Source organism: Salvelinus sp. IW2-2015, linkage group LG6.2 (assembly GCF_002910315.2).
Source record: "Salvelinus sp. IW2-2015 linkage group LG6.2, ASM291031v2, whole genome shotgun sequence".
Taxonomy (NCBI): Eukaryota; Metazoa; Chordata; class Actinopteri; order Salmoniformes; family Salmonidae; genus Salvelinus; species Salvelinus sp. IW2-2015.
The window spans coordinates 1,166,452-1,186,443 of NC_036846.1; the positions used below are offsets into that span (position 1 = coordinate 1,166,452).

General features: G+C 42.3%; 1 protein-coding gene across 3 annotated transcripts in view; it reads right to left on the reverse strand.

The window, feature by feature from the left end:
* Positions 1-3,677: 3,677 nt before the first annotated feature.
* The window catches only part of LOC111965631 (nuclear factor NF-kappa-B p105 subunit), a 32,337-nt gene continuing 16,022 nt past the window's right edge, over positions 3,678-19,992 (reverse strand). For all 3 annotated transcript variants that reach the window (XM_023989791.3, XM_023989793.3, XM_023989792.3), the window contains 19 exons: positions 16,152-16,300; positions 13,679-13,842; positions 13,304-13,462; positions 10,844-10,948; positions 9,417-9,508; positions 9,191-9,329; positions 8,866-9,009; positions 8,553-8,651; positions 8,356-8,475; positions 8,029-8,170; positions 7,694-7,808; positions 7,388-7,589; positions 7,143-7,312; positions 5,754-5,856; positions 5,481-5,614; positions 5,175-5,244; positions 4,874-5,040; positions 4,430-4,568; positions 3,678-4,298 (listed from right to left, as the gene is read on the reverse strand). In XM_023989791.3, coding sequence (XP_023845559.1) covers positions 4,219-4,298; positions 4,430-4,568; positions 4,874-5,040; positions 5,175-5,244; positions 5,481-5,614; positions 5,754-5,856; positions 7,143-7,312; positions 7,388-7,589; positions 7,694-7,808; positions 8,029-8,170; positions 8,356-8,475; positions 8,553-8,651; positions 8,866-9,009; positions 9,191-9,329; positions 9,417-9,508; positions 10,844-10,948; positions 13,304-13,462; positions 13,679-13,842; positions 16,152-16,300 — 2,493 coding nt within the window. In that variant the 3' untranslated portion in view covers positions 3,678-4,218. The remainder of the gene's footprint in view (positions 4,299-4,429; positions 4,569-4,873; positions 5,041-5,174; positions 5,245-5,480; positions 5,615-5,753; positions 5,857-7,142; positions 7,313-7,387; positions 7,590-7,693; positions 7,809-8,028; positions 8,171-8,355; positions 8,476-8,552; positions 8,652-8,865; positions 9,010-9,190; positions 9,330-9,416; positions 9,509-10,843; positions 10,949-13,303; positions 13,463-13,678; positions 13,843-16,151; positions 16,301-19,992) is intronic.

Here is a 19,992-nt window from a genome sequence, read left to right on the forward strand (position 1 = left end):
TGTAATAGTAGCCGTGTCTTTTCCTAGACTCCTTACCTCCATTTTAAGCAAATCTTTGAAGACTTGGAATGGTCAGAGCAAGTCCACATCAGTATTGAGATGCACCTGGACGCTGTTCTCTGGATGCTGAATGCCTGCATTTTGAATATTTATTTACAGTTATTATTTACAGTTTGGTCATTTAGCAGACCTATCCAGAGTGACTTAGATACCCTATTACACTGAATACAAATATAAAGTTTACATGTAAAGTGTTGGTCCCATGTTTCATACGTACCAAAATCATATTTCTCTCAAATTTTGTGCACAAATTTAACATCCCTGTTAGTGAGCGTTTCTCCTTTGCCAAGACAATCCATCCACCTATCAAGAAACTGATTAAACAGCGTGATCATTACACAGGTGCACCTTGTGCTGGGGACAAAAGGCCACTGAAATGTGCAGTTTACTCACACAACGCAATGCCACAGACGTCTCACGTTTTGAAGGAGCATGCAATTGGCATGCTGACTGCAGAGAATGTCCACTTCTCTACCATAAGTTGCCTCCAATATCATTTTAGAGAATTTGGCAGTATGTCCAACCGGCCTCACAACCGTGTAAGTAACCACGCCAGCCCAGGACCTTCATGTCCGGATGGAGGGGATGCCAAATAGTAATTCTGTCATTTTGTGGGCCTATGTGCTCCCATGCCCACCCATGGCTGCGGCCTGTGAAATCCATAGATTAGGGCCTAATGAATTTATTTAAATTTACTGATTTCCTTAACTGTAACTCCACAAAATCTTAATTGTTGCATGTTTATTTTTCTGTATAAAATATTGTCCTATTATACAGTGTACAGTTGTGGCCAAAAGTTGAGAATTACACATTAATTTCCACAAAGTTTGCTGCTTCAGTGTAGATATTTTTGTCAGATGTTAGTATGGAATACTGAAGTATAATTACAAGCATGTCATAAGTGTCAAAGGCTTTTATTGACAATTACATGAAGTTGATGCAAAGAGTCAATATTTGCAGTGTTGACCCTTCTTATTCAAGATCTCTGCAATCCGCCCTGGCATGCTGTCAATTAACTTCTGGGCCACATCCTGACTGATTGCAGCCCAGTCTTGCATAGTCTGAATTTGTGGGTTTTTGTTTGTCCACCCGCCTCTTGAGGATTGACCACAAGTTCACAATGTGATTAAGGTCTGGGGAGTTTCCTGGCCCTGGACCCAAAATATCGATGTTTTGTTCCCCGAGCCACTTAGTTATCACTTTTGCCTTATGGCAAGGTGCTCCATCATGCTGKAAAAGGCATTGTTCGTCACCAAACCGTTCCTGGATGGTTGGCASAAGTTGCTCTCGGAGGATGTGTTGATACCATTCTTTATTCGTGGCTGTGTTCTTAGGCAAAATTGTGAGTAAGCCCACACATGAATGGTCTCAGGATGCTTTACTGTTGGCATGACACAGGACTGATGGTAGAGCTCACCTTGTCTTCTCCGTACAAGCTTTTTTCTAGATGCCCCAAACAATCGGAAAGGGGATTCATCAGAGAAAATGACTTTACCGCAGTCCAATCCCTGTACCTTTTGCAGAATATCAGTCTGTCCCTGATATTTTTCCTGGAGAGAAGTGGCTTCTTTGCTGCCCTTCTTGACACCAGGCCATCCTCCAAAAGTCTTCGCCTCACTGTGCGTGCAGATGCACTCACACCTGCCTGCTGCCATTCCTAAGCAAGCTCTGTACTGGTGKTGCCCCGATCCCGCAGCTGAATCAACTTTAGGAGACGGTCCTGGCGCTTGCTGGACTTTCTTGGGCGCCCTGAAGCCTTCACAACAATTGATCCGCTCTTCTTGATGATCCGATACATGGTTGATTTAGGTGCAATCTTAATGGCAGCTATATCCTTGCCTGTGAAGCCCTTTTTGTGCCAAACAATGATGACGGCACGTGTTTCCTTGCATGTAACCATGGTTGACAGAGGAACAATGATTCCAAGCACCACCCTCCTTTTAAAGCTTCCAGTCTGTTATTCGAACTCAATCAGCATGACAGAGGGATCTCCAGCCTTGTCCTTGTCAACACTCACACCTGTGTTAACGAGAGAATCACTGACATGTCAGCTGGTCATTTTGTGGCAGGGCTGAAATGCAGTGGAAATGTTTTTTGGGGATAGAGGGACTTTGCAATTAATCTGATCACTTCATAACATTCTGGAGTATATGCAAATTGCCATCATACAAACTGAGGCAGCAGACTGAAAATTAATATTTGTGTCATTGTCAACTTTTTTGCCACGACTGTATACAGGTTTCTTTTTCTTTCTCTATAAAGATCCTCAATGTCTTACGTTTGTTTTCTTGGATAGCTTCGAGTGCTATTATGATGCAATATTAGTACTTGTTGCATTTACAACTTGTATAAAAAGTCCTATCAACTGATTTGAGCCAGGCTGTAGATTAACTGCATTGTTTGAATGTAATGTTGGCAGTGAATATAAAAAATGTATGGTATCATTCCTCAAACTGTGGCTAGCTATCAGAACATAGTGGAGATAAGATATGCATTTTAAGAGTTTATCAAAGCACTGGCAAACAATGGCTGACCTTTAGACTGTCATAAGATTAATATCCATTCTAGTATTCTAATTCTATGGTCAGATACTTGCCATCTTCTCCCAACTTGTTGTGCAAGTGTGTGAATATGTACTGGACTTTGTCCACCACTAAGAAGCTGCTAGAATATGGGGAAAAGACATGCACACAATTAACAATTTTATTAAAAAAGTATTACAATAAAACCCATTAAAAAGCAAACCTTTGACTATACAAAAGTTTCACAGGGTACAGGTATAAATATTGAAGCTCCACACAAAGTGAAGCGGTGCTTGCCTATTAAATCTTTGGTTTGGGATTGATAGTCATCTCAAAATGCCAGTGTTGTCAGGAAAATGTTGGAACAGCTTCAAACTTGATTGAAACAAATCTCTTTTGATGTCGATAACATAAAAAAGAGGGTTTAGGAATATCAAATGACTCACTGAATACTTAATTGTTCTTCCCCATTTTGCAATTAAGAAAATAAAGCACCACTCATTCTCCAACGTGGTCTTGAAGCAGAACTTGATAACCTGGCTATGAACATTTGATAAAACAATTCAACTTACTCCATCAAGTGCATTGATAACAGAAAAATGTTACTAGAAACAAATGGCTTCCAAAAGTGAGTTTAGACCCTACTTCATACAGACATCAATGGATAAAATGAAGGGATACACTAACTGATGATAACTGGTACGATGAAAAGCTTGTCTACACAGGAATGAACTCAAGGCTATTCAAAAGTGGTTTCTGTACTGTAGTCAAGGCTGAGGATTGTGCTTTAACAGGCTTCATGATTATTGCAATAAACCATTATCATACGTACAATTCACTGGTAGCACCACTTCCATAGGAAATGTAATTTGACTTTGTTGTACATGATACAAAAACATTGCAGGAGCATGTATTAGTGGTTGCTTGGTTTCAATACAAACCACTGAACAGTAAACCATTCTATCCATGTGATATTTCCACAGCTACGGAGTCACTTTATGAGTGGGGGATACATAACGGGCTATCCTTTTGGCAACTACTGCTGTATAAAGGGGCAATTTTCATTTAATATAATTTAATCAGACACTTTTTTCCAAAGTGGCATTGAAGCCTGCTCATTCTGTATGGGGTCTACGCCTTGTAAACAAGGGGGTGTTGGAACGTATTTCTCGGGCTTTGCCAAGGTCCAGAGTGCCACACTCAAAATTGGTCATTTGAATCGGCTGCATTTTTTTTACTTCCATGCTCCAAATGAACTGTAGTGTGGGGAGAACATTTCTGATCATATCATTTTGAATCTAATAAATTACAAATTATTTAAAAAGTATTTTCCACATTTATACCAAGCCTCTTGAGTTTTCCCCTGAATAAAACACATTCATGATGTTAATTCAAACAAGATTCAAATAGATTACATTCAGGTTTCCTGAAATGTCATTATGCAAACATAACATGCATACTATGTTTACGTATTCAAAACATTAAAAGTAAGGATATTTAGCATGATGTGTGAGGAGACGAGCTTGCTAGTGTCCCTTTCAGAGAGAAATTGTCTGTAGCCTGCTTATAGGAAGTAGAAGCCTCATGAAATCCTGACAAGGTCAGGGCCCTGATGTGTGATAAACCAATCTGGCAGTCACGCTGTGGAGAGCTCCACCCCACTGTCACACACGCCGCTGTCCTCCTGTCCGTCCAGCTTCAGATCCTGGACACGTCCTGAGAGACAAGTGGGGGAGGGGGTTAAGGGCAGGTGACTTATATCCCAGATGATTCTATTTAAATCTTATAAGGTATGCTAGTATATATTTTGTACATTGAGCTACTGGCTGAGTCCTTTTTGAGCATACCTAAGAGCTCTGTGGTGCTTTGGGGAGCTAGAGGAGCCTGCTCTGTTTTACACAGTGCCCCCTGCAGTACTGTCAACGCGGTGGAGTTATCCACCATCCTGAGTCCCTCCAAAAGGTCCATGACCATTCCCCCGGACACCTACAGACAGGGGCATAGAAGTGTTACTTATCGACCAACTATTGAGTCCAAATTAAACGGAAGTGTTGAAAAAAAGTCCCCAAGTTTCAATGAGAACATATGAATTCATTTTCTGTGCTGACTTGAATTCAAGGTGGGAGAAATCCGAGCAAAATAGAAGAAACTATCAATGTGAAATTTCTAATCTTACAATGCCTATGGTTTCCCCCTCATGTCTTTGTCTGAATGTTGATTAATGTGTCCTGGATTAAGTTCCAGAGAAACATCAGCTTTCTTAGGTTGGGATAGTGTGTGTGTGTGTGTACCTCGTAGCTGTCCAGCAGTGTGCTGGCGGGGGAGGGGCTGAGTCTGAAGGCACTGTTGAGGATGCCCAGCCCCAGCGTGTTTGCCAGGCTCTCCCAGCTCCCCCCCTGGCACTCAAGTGCCTGGCATAATGCCCGCTTTGTGTCTGAGCCCAGGCTCCGCATGTCGCCTACAGAAACATGACACCGTTAGCTGTACTCCACAGTGGACAAGAACCAAGATGAGACAGCAGTATAACCCTATGGCTTAAGACGTAGAGATCACAATGAAAGGGGTTGTTTAAACTGAAGTGCAGGAGCCAACCTTGAGGGGGGATGAAGACTGGGATGGTGGTCTCTGGMTTGTACTCTTTGCCATTCAGAATTTCCAATACCTAGAAGTACGAGAGAGAGAATATTTAACGAACGTTCTTTCAACTCGTGAATTCACGTCAGTAGTTTCGTCGTCATAAAATGACATGCATGTTATCTTTAGAGTAAACATGTAAAGGTGTGAGAAAGGCCTGTAGCAATATTAGTCAGTTGAGTGAGATATGTGCGAGACGATAGCAGAACATGGAGGAAAATGACTTCCAGAAAACACATCAAAGTGTGTGCATGTGGAACCCACCTCAGCAGTGGCAGCCATGTTAAGAGGACTCATCCCTGGGATGTAGCCTTCATCCTGTTCCTCTTCCTCATCCACACAGCAGTCATCCTCTCTGAAGAACAGGGGCTCAAAGTTTTCTTTGTGAGGATTGGCACCTAGACATGAAAAGATTGATCAAGTCATGTCTGCCTTTGAGCTAGGACTATATTACCAAAGAGCAGTTACAGAGACAACAAAGACATCGAACTAAGCCATTTTCACAAAAGGGGACAGTTTGAAGAAACCCAGTCATACCTGCAGCCATGAGGAGAGCGGTCAGTTTGACAGAGCCCCGGCCTGCTGCTATGTGTAGAGGGCTGGAGCCGTTGTAGGTGCAGCAGTCCACATCAGCATTCCCCTGCGGAGGGAGAGAACACTGTCAACACACATCTTACACCCAGTGGCGACCCGTCATTCTGACATTACAAGTGCCCATCCATGAAAGCTCACGGTCATTGGCCACAGATAAAATGACGGCAAATCATGTTATATGTACAGAGGCTTTGATTGGACTGATCATGTCAACATCATACTTTCAAGAGCTTAGCTAGTAGTCATCATCATGAATCAAGTCGACAATCTACTGGAAAATCCTTTTCAATCCTTGTCATGTGACGATAAATAATGAAGAGAAATTCTAGATAAAACGTATCGGTGCTCATCGGCCATTGCACAAACATTTCACAACAAGTTGGAAATCGCAAATTCAACAATGAGTGGTTTAGAAGGTGAGTCCAAATATGTATTGTATGCTGATGCATAAATTATGTACGTAATATGCCAGGGAGATATGTATACGGTGGCTAAGAAAGTAATCATCTCCCTCCATGTGGCTCACGCTAATAATTTGGTCCCTTTTCCCCTCTTAATTAGCCTATAGCCTGTTTTAGAGAAATGTAATCATCGAATATTGTAAGAGCTTTCATTGCTTATATGCCCATGTTATTTATCCAACGGTTCTGACTTGGTGTACAGGGAGAATACTGTAAGAACGACTCATGTCCTGAATTCTGTTGCTGTACATTTCTAAAGTGCTGAACAAATAGTTATATCGACTACTTGCTCATTAATGTCTTAATCGAAATTACGGCTTGCCTCTTATCCGCTCGTCGTTCCCGTATGCCATAGTTTGTACATCTCAATTGTCAGTAGAAACTACATTTGTTTAAACATATCAGCTATGTTTTTTTAAAAGCCAGTAAATGAGGCTGAATGAACTGTTTCGCTGCCAGACAAGGCTCTGCTGATAGCCAGGTGTATCAGTGGTAAKGTGTTGGGACAGCTTTATGTAGGCCCTAACAGTTTGTGGGCACCGTTTGACACCGTTATAGCGCAATTCATGTATTGTTTAGTGTAGTGGCTTTGCTGGCATGCATAATTATTATTTTTAAATTAAGTTTGCCCCACCAAAATGTACATGCTAAAATAGCCACTGCTTACACCCATGACCCATCCACCGTCACAAGGAAAGGGCTACTTGAGTTGTGCTAGTTTGTTACGTTCTAGTTTCACCTTACTAAATACACTCTAGGTCTCCCTTCCAGGTATTGAACAGGCCCAACTCTGCTTAGCCTCAAGATGCCAGCCAGTAGAAAGATGCAGGGTGGTAGGTATGGAGGTAGGCAAGGCTTCTACGGTACGTACCTCCAGTAGCAGGCAGCCTGCAAGGGAGACGTTGTCCAGCTCAGTGGCCAGGTGGAGTGCCGTGCGGCCGCAGCTCCTCTCCTGGACCTCCACATTGCCCCCGCTCACCAGGAGGTCCCTGAGGGAACATAGGCTGTTGGCCAGCACAGCCAGGTGGAGGGAGCAAAATCCTGGAGGATAAAAGCACTGTCATGCTCTAGTTGACTCTTCACTTTCTACTATGCATGTGTCTGTGTGTGTTGTACCTGCTGTGTTGGGGAGGTCCACTAGTTCCACCACCTCTCTGTGTCTTAGTAGAAATCCCACCATCCCTCCCTCCTTCTGCTGAGTGGCCAGGTGTAGAGCCGTGTTTCCGTGGCGATCAGACAGAGTGACATCAGCCCCAGCCAATACGAGGGCCTCGGCTGCCTCCTTCTGCTGGGTTATCACCGCTAGGTGCAAAGGAGTCTGGGATAGAGGGATACAAATATAGGATATTACTGCCTGTTCTGTCACAGACGGACTAAGATCACCACAGAAACACAAGGCCTGTTAGTGTATGTGTTTGTTACCTGGTAGAGGTCATTCCTCATGTTGAGGACCTCCTCTCCAGGCAGGGCAGAGAGCACCTGGGCTAGACTCCTGACTGCGTCTGTCTGGCTGTGGATCACCCCCAGATGGAGACCACTGGAGAAACAGAGGACAAGTCCAGATTGGCATGTGCTACTGGAGAAACTATGCCATATCAGGGTTATATATCCCATTGGCATCAATGCAAAGCTGAATGCTGATGGACACAAAATGGAAGCAAATCAATGCAGTTAAAGAAGTTAGACAAATGCAGTGAAAGTTCGGAGTTATGTTCATGTTAGGATTAGGTCTGAAGTGATAGGTTGAGGGGACGGACGTGTCGCCGTTCTCGTCCTGAGTCGTCATGAGGTGGCGCTGTGGAGCCATCAGGTAGCGGACGTCTCCAGTGACGGCGTAATGGAAGAGGGCTTCAGCCTGCCTCTCAGCCACATCCACCAGCCTGGCCTCCAGCACGCATTCTGGACACAAAGACACTGTCATTAACTACCCTGGCTTCCAGCACAAACACACAGTCCTACACCGACAAGTACAGTAGTCTGTTTCCTTGTCCAGTGGCTCACTCTGGCTAATCATTGTACTAATTTCCCTGTTGGGCATACTGCCAGTCCTGTCCCTAGCTCCACACCAGCCCCTCTCTCCTCACTTGTCTCCCCAGCAGAGGCATCCTCCTCCGACTGGGCTCGGTCCGCCACCACTGCCCCCGAGGACGGGTCATCGCCCATGTCGCTGTCATCACCGCTGTCCTCCGCTCTGCCCTGTGTAGCTGTGTCGAGGGAACATGGTTGAGCTTCATTGCTATCCTGAACTTAAATGGAATTGCAGACAGACAAACACGCTCACCATGTTTAATGCCCGCCCCGCCACCACTCATGCCAGGGGAAAAGCCAGCGCTATAGCCGGTGCCGTAGTTATTGTAGGTGGAATAGGCCTGGAAGTAACCTAAAAGATAAAACAAAGATGTTCTTTTTAAGTGGTTACACATTTCCTTTTAGCCTAAATAGACAGTAAAGCTTTTGAACTTGTACCCTCTCATCGTGTGAAGGACTTTGAGAAATTGCCCATTTGAAGTTTACATGGCTTGTCTCGTTCACCTTAAAATCACATTCCTTCTGTGTAAAAATGAACGACTCATCAGAATTTTTGGGGGGTGTACCTCCTCCACCTGAGCCGGGTCCTCCCCCCGTAGCGGAGCCTCCTCCCCCTGGTCCCCGGTACATGCCCCCTGATCCACCTTGGCCACTGTAGTCCTGGAAATTAGGCAGGGTCTTCTGTCTCTTCCTCTGCACCTCTTCCTTATCTGAGGATGAAGACCAGGGGCAAGATGAGCAGATTGACATGACAGTTGACAGAATAGTGGGTTATGTCCAATTTGAACCCTGTGCCATAAGAATGGCACAAACTATAGTGGGTTGGGATAGAGACCAGCATGCACAGGGATTCTCCAGGACCAGGTCTGGGGGTGTTTCAGACCGGCTCACCTATGATCTGTGGGTGGTAGGTGAAGGGCTTGGGCTCGCTCGTCTCGTTGTCCGATTTACGCTTCAGCTGCACAAACACTGAGGTGGGCTTCTGGAGGTTCAGGTCTCTGTATTTGGGGGTCTTGAAAACAATGGCAAACTGTGGAAGGGAGTGGAGATTTTACCAGTGGTTAGGTTATAGTACTGTTACAGGGGAGGAAATATAAAAACAGACTTTATTGTGCACCTGTCGATGCACATCAGTGGGGGAGAAGTCCCCAAAGGCCTCCCATGTCAGCCCGGTCTCGTCATCCTCATAGAAGCGTACCTGGATGTCATCTGTAATTACAGGGGAAAAGGTACACTGTCACAACCCCACTTTCAAACTAGGAGTAAAAGAACAAACTGGTGACGTGAAAGATATTGGAGGATAATAGAAGATGACTAGGAAAAAATATACTTATTTTCAAAACCAACATGTTTGCGCATATAGCCTTCAAGGGTTGATGAGAATCTTTCACGTGTCATCGGTCATGGAACCACAAGGAAATGTCAATGTCTTTCCAAGGTAACCAGGAAGTGGTGCCACCCACAACTGACAGCCCCACAACTACAGACAGAAGTATTTGAATATCCTATTGGAATGTTTTAGCTGCACCGTACATGTCCTTGACAAGAAAACTCAAGTCCTGGGAGAGCTGCTGGATGTGCAGACCTTTGCTCCAACCCAACACTAATATTTCAAAGAATCGACTAAAATCGTGATCTTCAGTATGTTTTGTCTGAAGGAAGTGTCTTAGAGCTGGGCTGAAATAAAAGCCTGAAGGGCTGGAGTAGTATATCACTGATTGACTCTGCAAAGCATGATACAGCGAGTGGACACTTACTGACAGTTGTGGCTGCTTCGCATGATGCATTTTTGTCTCTACCTACTTGCCCTTTGTGCTGTTGTCTATGCCCAACAATGTTTGTACCATGTTTTGTGCTGCTGCCATGTTGTGTTGCTACCATGATGTTTTCATGTGTTGCTGCTATGCTATGTTGTCGTCTTAGGTCTCTCTTTATGTAGTGTTGTGGTGTCTCTTGTCATGATGTGTGTTTTGTCCTATATTTTTAATCCCAGTCCCCGTCCCCACAGGAGGCCTTTTGCCTTTTGGTAGGCTGTCGTTGTAAATAATAATTTGTTCTTAACTGACTTGCCATGTTAAATAAAGGTTAAATAAAATAAATAAATAAAAAGGTAGAACTAGACTCGAGATGAGGCCCTTTGTTTGGAGGTCAAACAGCAGAGCACAAAAAAAGACAAACTTCTGTCCCAAGAGAGGATCTTGCATTCCAGGTTTGTTGACGTTTTGCCAACAGGCCAATACGGCTAAAACAAAAAAAGGTAGAGAGGACAATACACCACTATAAACCTCTTCCTGGAAAAGCAGGCCGGAGGACTTCCTTCATGAACAGTATGATGATGTCACACAGAACTAAGAGCCGAAGAGATAATGCTTCAGACTACATGTTGACTACGTGTTGCTTCAGACTACGTGTTGACTACGTGTTGCTTCAGACTACGTGTTGACTACGTGTTGCTTCAGACTACGTTATCATCTTCATGATAACGGTGATAAATCACACTCGGGATCATAGATGACAAATCCATTCCCCTGTCACATACTGTACCTTTCTGGACCTTGTCACAGAGCAGGTAGACCTCTTCTCCTCCTGTCACACAGCCAGCTGTGCGGTCCATCCGCACAATCTTCAGGTTGGATGCATTAGGAGCTTCTGCAAACAGAATAAGGGAACTCAGATCTTCTGTTTAGTGCAGGCAGAATACCGTTACTTCTCATTTATTGACAGCTAATAGGTACAGTTCCTTCAGAAAGTATTCAAACACCTTAACTTATTCAACATTTTGTTGTATGACAGGCTGAATTCAAAATGGTTAAAAAAATTAAAATCTCACCCATCTACACACAATACCCCATAACGACAAAGTGAAAACATGTTTGTTTTTTAAAGAAATGTTTGTTTTCACACCCGAGTCAATACTTTGTAGAAGCACCTTTGGCAGTGATTACAGCTGTGAGTCTCTAACAGCTTTCCACACCTGGATTGTGCAACATTTGCCCATTACTATTTTCAAAATCCTCAAAATTGGTTGTTGATCATTGCTAGAAAACCATTTTCAGGTCTTGCCATAGATTTTCAAGCAGATTTAAGTCAAAACTGTAACTCGGACACTCAGGAACATGTCTTCTTGGTAAGCAACTCCAGTGTACATTTGGCCTTGTGTTTAAGGTTATTGTCCTGCTGAAGGGTGAATTAATCTGTCAGTGTATGGTGGAAAGCAGACTGAACCAGGATTTTGCCTGTGCTTAGCGCCATTACGTTTATTTTTTATCCTGAAAAACTTCCCAGTCCTTAACAATTAAAAGCATACCCATAACATGATGCAGCCACCACTATGCTTGAAAATATGGAGTGGTACTCAGTGATGTGTTGTATTGGATTTGCCCCAAACATAACACTTTGTATTCAGAACAAAAAGTTAATTGCTTTGCCACATTTTTGCAGTATTACTTTAGAGCCTTGTTGCAAACAGAATGAATATTTTTAATCTGTACAGGCTTCCTTTTAACTTGTCAATTAGGTTAGTATTGTGGAGTAACTACAATGTTGTTGCTCCAGCCTCCATTTTCTCCTATCACAGCCAACTCTAACTGTTTTAAAGTCACCATTGGCCTCATGATGTAATCCCTGAGCAGTTTTCTTCCTCTCCAGCAGCTGAGTTAGGAAGGACGCCTATATCTTTGTAGTGATTGGGTGTATTGATGTACCATCCAAAGTGTAGTTAATAACTTCACCATGCTCAAAGGGATATTCAATGTCAGCTTTAAAAATTAAAAAAGTACCCATCTACCAATTCTTTGCAAGCCATTGGAAAACCTCCCTGGTCTTTTTGGTTGAATCTGTGTTTGAAATTCACTGCTCGACTAAGGGACCTTAAATATAAATTGTATGTGTGGGGTGCAGAGAGGAGGCAGTCATTCAAAAATCATGTTAAACACTATTATTGCACACAGAGTGGATCCATGCAAATGTTTACTCCTGAACTTATTTAGGTTTGCCATATCAAAGGGGTATAATACTTATTGACTCAAGACATTTCAGGTTTTCATTTTTAATTAATTTGTAAACGTTTCTAAAAACATTTTTCTCTTTGACATTATGGGGTATTGTGTGTATGCCAGTAACAAAAATCAAAATGTAACTCATTTTAAATTCAGGCTGTAACATAAACAAATTGTGGAAAAAGTTAAGGGGTGTGAATACTTTGAAGGCACTGTAACGAAAACACTTTTCTCTTTACTGTGCATAATCCATATTGGATTCCTTGTAAATCCTTGAAATTGCCCATTGTTATCAAACTGGAACCACTATTTTATTTGTTTCTCTTCAAAAATATTTTCTAATTTCAAAAAACCACAGAGACACCAAATGTAGAAGAATAACTTGACACAAACTGTGTGGATGCTTTCACACAGTAAAGGGCAGGCATCAAATTGAAAGTGAAGGCCTAGTTTCAGCCTGCGAGAGGAAGCCGAGTAAGAAACGTGACGTAGAGGAAGAACAGAGCTAGGAAAATGAAACCAGTGCACACTGATGTGGTTTTACTTCAATACATCTTAAACTCAGTGACTAATTACATGAATTCAGTATTGAGAGGCACAAGAATGGTTCTATTCATTTGTTCAAAACAGTAGTTCCTTTCTGAGCTTCATTAAGCTGAGGCACTACTGGGTACTATGTAGCCTAATATGGTGTGTGTCTATGGTGAGGTGGGGGACCTTTGTCATAGATGGATTTAGTGAAGGGTAATGGAACATCCTTCACTGATAATGTAAAGAAGAAACAAAATGGTGGAGCACAGACAGTTCTTCTTGGGTCATGGCTAAAGACTGTTTCAGCTAGCTAGCTAGAACCGTTGTTTTGTTGGGGTCACAGCGCACTGGGAAACACAGCACTAATGGCGTAATCGTTTTTTTCATAAATCATGCATTGATGTCAACGGGCACATTTTCACAAGAACTGAAGTTGATTTGGTGCTTAGTGACTAGGTGGCTGTTAGTGACTTACTGCTGTCGAAAATGGGGTCTGATATGACGGGGTCCAGTCTACGGGAGAAGCCCCCGTCACTATCTGGGAGGAAGGCTGTGAACATGAGGCGCACCACGCTTAGGTCCATCTCTTTAGCCTGCTTGGTTGCTGCACTGCAGATCATGCTTCTCTGGTGATCTGAAGACACACACACACACACACACACACACACACACACACACACACACACACACACACACACACACACACACACACACACACACACACACACACGTGAAGGTTGAGTGTGAAGATGGCGATGCGTATATATTCATATATATGCAAAACAACAAATATTCTTAGTGCTCTGCAGAAATACATTCATTCAATCAAATTGTCTTAAAGGTGACTGACCAGTGAGCTCCCGGGGGATGCGAACCTCTCCCTGGATGGCGTCTATCTCGTGGTGGATGACAATGCCACAGTTGTAACCCATCCTGTAGGCCTCAGTCATGCGGTCCTCCAGTGTCTTACTCACATTCTTCTTGGTCACGTGGAGGATGCCCAGGTTGGGGAAACTGTCACAACGAATGTCTGATTTACATGTGGTACTTTTTTAAGAATTACTGCAAGATATAACACCATATGGTCAATTCAAGTTAGATGGGGAAACCCTAAGTGAGAAATCCCATCATTACATATGATCTCAAAGGAAGGATCCATAATGGTCCTAAAGGATGTCCAGACATTTCTGCAATGTTGTCAATAAGCAAACAGTTAAAAGGTGTTAAACATACTCATTTACCGGTAAGCTAACTGGTTCTTTCGGTGGTGTGTGTTAGGGCTGTGAAGATCATGGAATTTTGGTTAACAGTTTGCAAAATTAAGGCAGGCAAATCTTCTGTCCTCTAGTGGGTCAATCTATCACGTGCAGTGGTCATGCCTCTGGGTTATGCACATAGACTTGACGTTTGCTAGCCTATTTGATCTCAAATTCGTTTTTTATAACATTTATAATTCACTTTTGCTTATACAGTGCATTCAGAAATATTCAGACCTCTTGACTTTTTCCACATTTTGTTACGTTACAGTCTTATTCTCAAATTGATTGTTCCCTCATCAATCTACACACAATACCCCCTAATGACAAAACCAAAACAGGTTTTTAGAAATGTTTGTAAAAAAAAATGTTAAATTTACAAGTATTCAGACCCATTTCTCAGTACTTTGTTGAAGCACCTTTGGCAGGGATTACAGCCTCGAGTCTTCTTGGGTATGATTCTACAAGCTTGGCACACCTGTATTTGGGGAGTTTATACCATTCTTCTCTGCAGATCCACTCATGCTCTGTTAGGTTGGATGGGGAGCGTCGCTGAACAACTATTTTCAGGTCTCTCCAGAGATGTTCGATTGGGTTCAAGTCCGGGCTTTGGCTGGGCCACTCAAGGACATTCAGAGACTTGTCCCGAAGCCATTCCTGCGTTGTCTTGGCTGTGTGCTTAGGATTGTTGTCCTGTTGGAAGGTGAACCTTCGCCCCAGTCTGAGGTCCTGAGCGCTCTGGAGCAGGTTTTCATCAAGGATCTCTCTGTACCTTGCTCCCTTCATCTTTCCCTCGATCCTGACTAGTCTCCCAGTCCCTGCCTCTGAAAAACATTCCCACAGCATGATGCTGTCACCACCATGCTTCACCGTAGGGATGGTGCCAGGTTTCCTCCAGATATGTTTGTCATTCCGGCCAAACAGTTCAATCTTGGTTTCATCAGACCAGAGGATCTTGTTTCTCATGGTCTAAGAGTCCTTTAGGTGCCTTTTGGCAAACTCCAAGTGGCCTGTCATGTAACTTTTTCCTGAGGAATGGCTTCTGTCTGGCCATTCTACCATAAAGGCCTGATAGGTGGAGTGCTGCAGAGATGGTTGTTCTTCTGGAAGGTTCTCCCATCTCTGCAGAGGAACTCTTGAGCTCTGTCAGAGTGACCATTGGGTTCTTGGTCACCTCCCTGACCAAGGCCCTTCTCCCCTGATTGCTCAGTTTGGCTGGGCGGCCAGCTCGAGGGAGAGCCTTGGTGGTTCCAACCTTCTTCCATTTAAGAATGATGGAGGCCACTGTGTTCTTGGGGACCTTCAATGCTGCAGACATTTTTTGATACCCTTCCCCAGATCTGTGCCTCGACACAATCCTGTCTCGGAGCTCTATTGACAATTCCTTTGACCTCGTTGCTTGGTTTTTGCTCTGACATGCACTGTCAACTGTGGGACCTTATATAGACAAAAATGTCAAATAACCTGTTGTAACYTTGTCATGATGGGTTATTGTGTGTAAATTGATGATGAAATGTATTTTAAATTTGATCAATTTTAGAATAAGGCTGTAACGTAACGAAATGTGGAAAAAGTCAAGGGGTCTGAATACTTCGCTGAATGCACTGAAAATGTCCACACTCACCAATAATGACATTGGCTAGCTAAATTCAGCAGACAGAGTGGCGATTAGGGTCAGATTTTGGCATATTTTTACATCTTTACAAACCGGAGAATTATGTGCGCTGCAACTGGCTACAGCAGCATCTAAGGGAGTGTGCATTTTGAAGAACAGTGTGTGCCAAGACAGCGTGTGTCAGAAGGAGGTGGAGACAGTTTGATATCTAGATGGATTAAGGTAGCAACACAATTGTTCATAATCATTAATTGACCCTACTGCTATTGTGTCAAATATATCTACTATTGAAAATAAAGTTAATTAAAACTTTTTTTTTTTAAATGATCTATGTTATTTTATTTATGGTCTTCATCCATAAATTGTTGGTTACATGTTTATACAATTACCTTGCCAGCCCTAGTGTGTGTTCATGCGCGACGCTAACTAGAGAGAGCGGTGGAGACACACACCTGATGCTGGAGTCTTTGGGCTGTTGGTCTGTGATGCAGATGCCTTTGTCACACTGCTTGCCCACCAAACTGTGGGCATGGAGGTGGGCATCTTTAGAGTTGGTCACCAGCTGTACCACCACACGTGCCAACCCCTGGTAGTTACAGATCTGCAAAGACAACAGCAATGTCCTTTTTAGAGGGAGACACYTTTTAGACAAGATATTAGAACGATAGCCTCGTGTGCCAGACTGCTTAGTATGGTGGTGTTTTGTGTAAAGAAAAAAAATCTTGTAAAATCTCAAATGTGCTCTCTGGTTTATTGGCTCTTAGCCGGTGTAGCTAGTTCAGTCATACCTTGACTGAGTGACAGGCTCAGTTAGGAGCTGGAGTGTTACTGTCACTTTGTGCTTTGTTTCTCATGTGGTTATTCAGACACTTTCTCTCGGGGGGAAATTAGTCACTTTTGCAACAACAACAACASACACATCATTCGAAACAGTTAAAAATCCACGTCAAAATGGTAAACCATTTCTGAGTGATGAATTAACCAAATGAGGTTAGTCACACACTTTCTCTAGGGGGGGGGGGGGGAAGTGTGTCACTCATACGTCAAAAAACACATACATACAAATCACACATAAACACACAGCATTCAAAACAGTGGAATATGCCAGTCCAAATGGTAAACAATTTCTGAGTGATGCATCAACCAAATGAATACATGAAAGTAATGCTGAATGAAAACAGTTTTACACATGGCTGAGATTTTGACAAAGGGCTACATGCTGACCACACCGCCTGTGTTGTGTGGGAGAGCGTTGAAAAATAAATGTACACATAAATCTTATTCAATAATTTCATCCAAACGTTACCAGGTGATAAAATAGAACATGGTTCTATTCTAGACACCTGACGCGATGTCAAGTCCCACCTCTCTCCACACACATACACGCACACGTGGGTGATTGACAGATGAACAAGGCCCACACTTCAGTAGGTTGCAGTAATTGGTTAGTTGGTTGCCAACCGCCATAAAAAATCCGCAGAAGACTGAACTAGGAGAGATTACTAGAAACTAACTAGGTTTCCTCTATGGATTAATTGTCAGAGTAGAGAACACACGATTTTGTGTGACTCAAAAATGGGTCAAAATTCTACAAAGATCCAGCAAAAAAGAAAAAAGGACCTTGTACATTTCAGGTAAAATAACAACCAAATGTCTATATCTCAGGACAAATTAGCTAGCAACAGCAAGCTAGCTAGCTAAATGTTTCATGTGTGTTTCGACCTTTTCCCAAACAAATATAGTTGATTCAGAGTTTGTTTTGAGAACATTCCTGGTCATCCCTACTGCCTCTGATCTGACAGACTCACTAAACACAAATGCTTCGTTTGTAAATTACGTCTGAGTGTTGGAGTGTGCCCCTGGCTATCCTTCATTAAAAATTTTAAAAAATGAATTTGAAATGGTTTATACTTTCACTTTTGATACTTAAGTATATTTACAACCAAATACTTTTTGACTTTTACTCAAGTAATATTTTACTGGGTGACTTTCAATTTTACTTGAGTCATTTTCTATTACGGTATCTTTACTTTTACTCAAGTATGACAATTGAGTACTTTTTCCACCACTGCTAAAACAGTTAGGGTAAGGCAATTAAAAAGGTAACTATGCCTACCTATGCCTATCACTCCAGTGGCCATTTGATTTGAACACTCCATCACAAGTGTGCTACAGAAACACAGCTAGCCAAACAAAACCATCTGGCTGGTGCACATCTGAATTAAAAGGGTAACTACACAAAAACAAATCAACATTTCTAATATTTTACCCAGACCTAAGAGAATTGTCCCTTATGTTGTTTAAGAATTGTTGTGCAGTTAAGAACTCCAATCTTGTTGTTTTTCTATATAAAAAGTGTGATTTTGATAGTGAAAACTGGGGGGAAAATCACAGTCCTCCTTTAAAATAAATGTAATAAATTATTTTTCAAAATTGGTGCGACCAAAACATGTGCCGGTGTCACAAACTAAAAAAGTCAGTAGCACCAGTGCCACCAGTGGAAAACGTTATTGTAGAACCCTGGGTTAGGGTAGGTTTCACAATCTCAGTCCTTCATGTAACCAGAGCTATTTTCAAACAATGGTAAAATGTCAAGTTCTTCCACAACTTCAGCTAAAGATCCCATCCTTCCAAAACCCCTCACGGGAAACCCCTCAGCTTATCAGTCACCCATTGTTCACAGAAAAGAGAATGCACACTTCTCTTCAGTGAACAGATATGAATGGCATGCAGATGAATGACTTTCTATGACACATACACCAACGTCTCACAAAGTTATGTTCAAACTAACAGGAAGCCAACATAGATCCAACAATAGTGTAAACAACATGCTTGATCTGTCAAAGGCTGATGCCATTCATTTAATCCCGCCACAATGATGCATCACATACAGTACCAGTCAAAAGTTTGGACACACCTACTCATTAAATTGTTTTTCTTTATTTTTACTATTTTCTACATTGTAGAATAATAGTGAAGACATCAAAACTATGAAATAACACATATGGAATCATGTAGTAATCCATAAAAGTGTTAAACAATACTAAATATTTAGAAATTAAAGCACTTTATATACAGTGGCTTGCGAAAGTATTCACCCCTTGGCATTTTTCCTACTTTGTTGCCTTACAACCTGGAATTAAAATTGATTTTTGGGGGGTTTGTATCATTTAAATTTACACAACATGCCTACCACTTTAAAGATGCAAAATATTTTTTCTTGTGAAACAAACAAGAAATAAGACAAAAAAACGGAGACCTTGAGCGTGCATAACTATTCACCCCCCCAAAGTCAATACTTTGTAGAGCCACCTTTTGCAGCAATTACAGCTGCAAGTCTCTTGGGGTATGTCTCTATAAGCTTGGCACATCTAGCCACTGGAATTTCTTCAAGGCAAAACTGCTCCAGCTCCTTCAAGTTGAATGGGTTCTGCTTGTTCTGATTAAAGAAGCAATAAAACTGGCCTTCTTTAGACTAGTTGAGTATCTGGAGCATCAGCAATTGTGGGTTCGATTACAAGCTCAAAATAGCTAGAAACAAAGAACTTTCTTCTGAAACTCGTCAGTCTATTCTTGTTCTGAGAAATTACGGCTATTCCATGCGAGAAATTGCCAAGAAACTGAAGATCTCGTACAATGCTGTGTACTACTGCCTTCACAGAACAGCTCAAACCAGAATAGAAAGAGGAGTGGGAGGCCCCGGTGCACAACTGTGCAAGAGGACAAGTACATTAGAGTGTCTAGTTTGAGAAACAGACACCTCACAAGTCCTCAACTGGCAGCTTCATTAAATAGCACCTGCAAAACACCAGTCTCAACGTCAACAGTGAAGAGGCGACTCCGGGATGCTGGCCTTCTAGGCAGAGTTGCAAAGAAAAAGCCATATCTCAGACTGTCCAATAAAAATAAAAGATTAAGATGGGCAAATGAACACAGACACTGGACAGAGGAACTCTGCCTAGAAGGCCAGCATCCCGGAGTTGCCTCTTCACTCTTGACGTTGAGACTGGTGTTTTGCGGGTACGATTTCATTTCAGTTTAATCCACCTGAAAAGACAGAACAAATAATACAACAAATAGTGGTTGAACTCAAATATACCAACTGATTTTAAAAAACAATGTATTTTCCTATATAATTTATTATAATAAAAAAAAGTATCATAAACAGGACTGGTGGAGTTGTCACACATGCAGCTAACACAGACATATGGAAATGTCTGCTCTACCCAAAATTACAACCAACTTATTGCAGCATTACCACAAAAATGGAAGAGGCAAGTAGAAGGGGGGAAA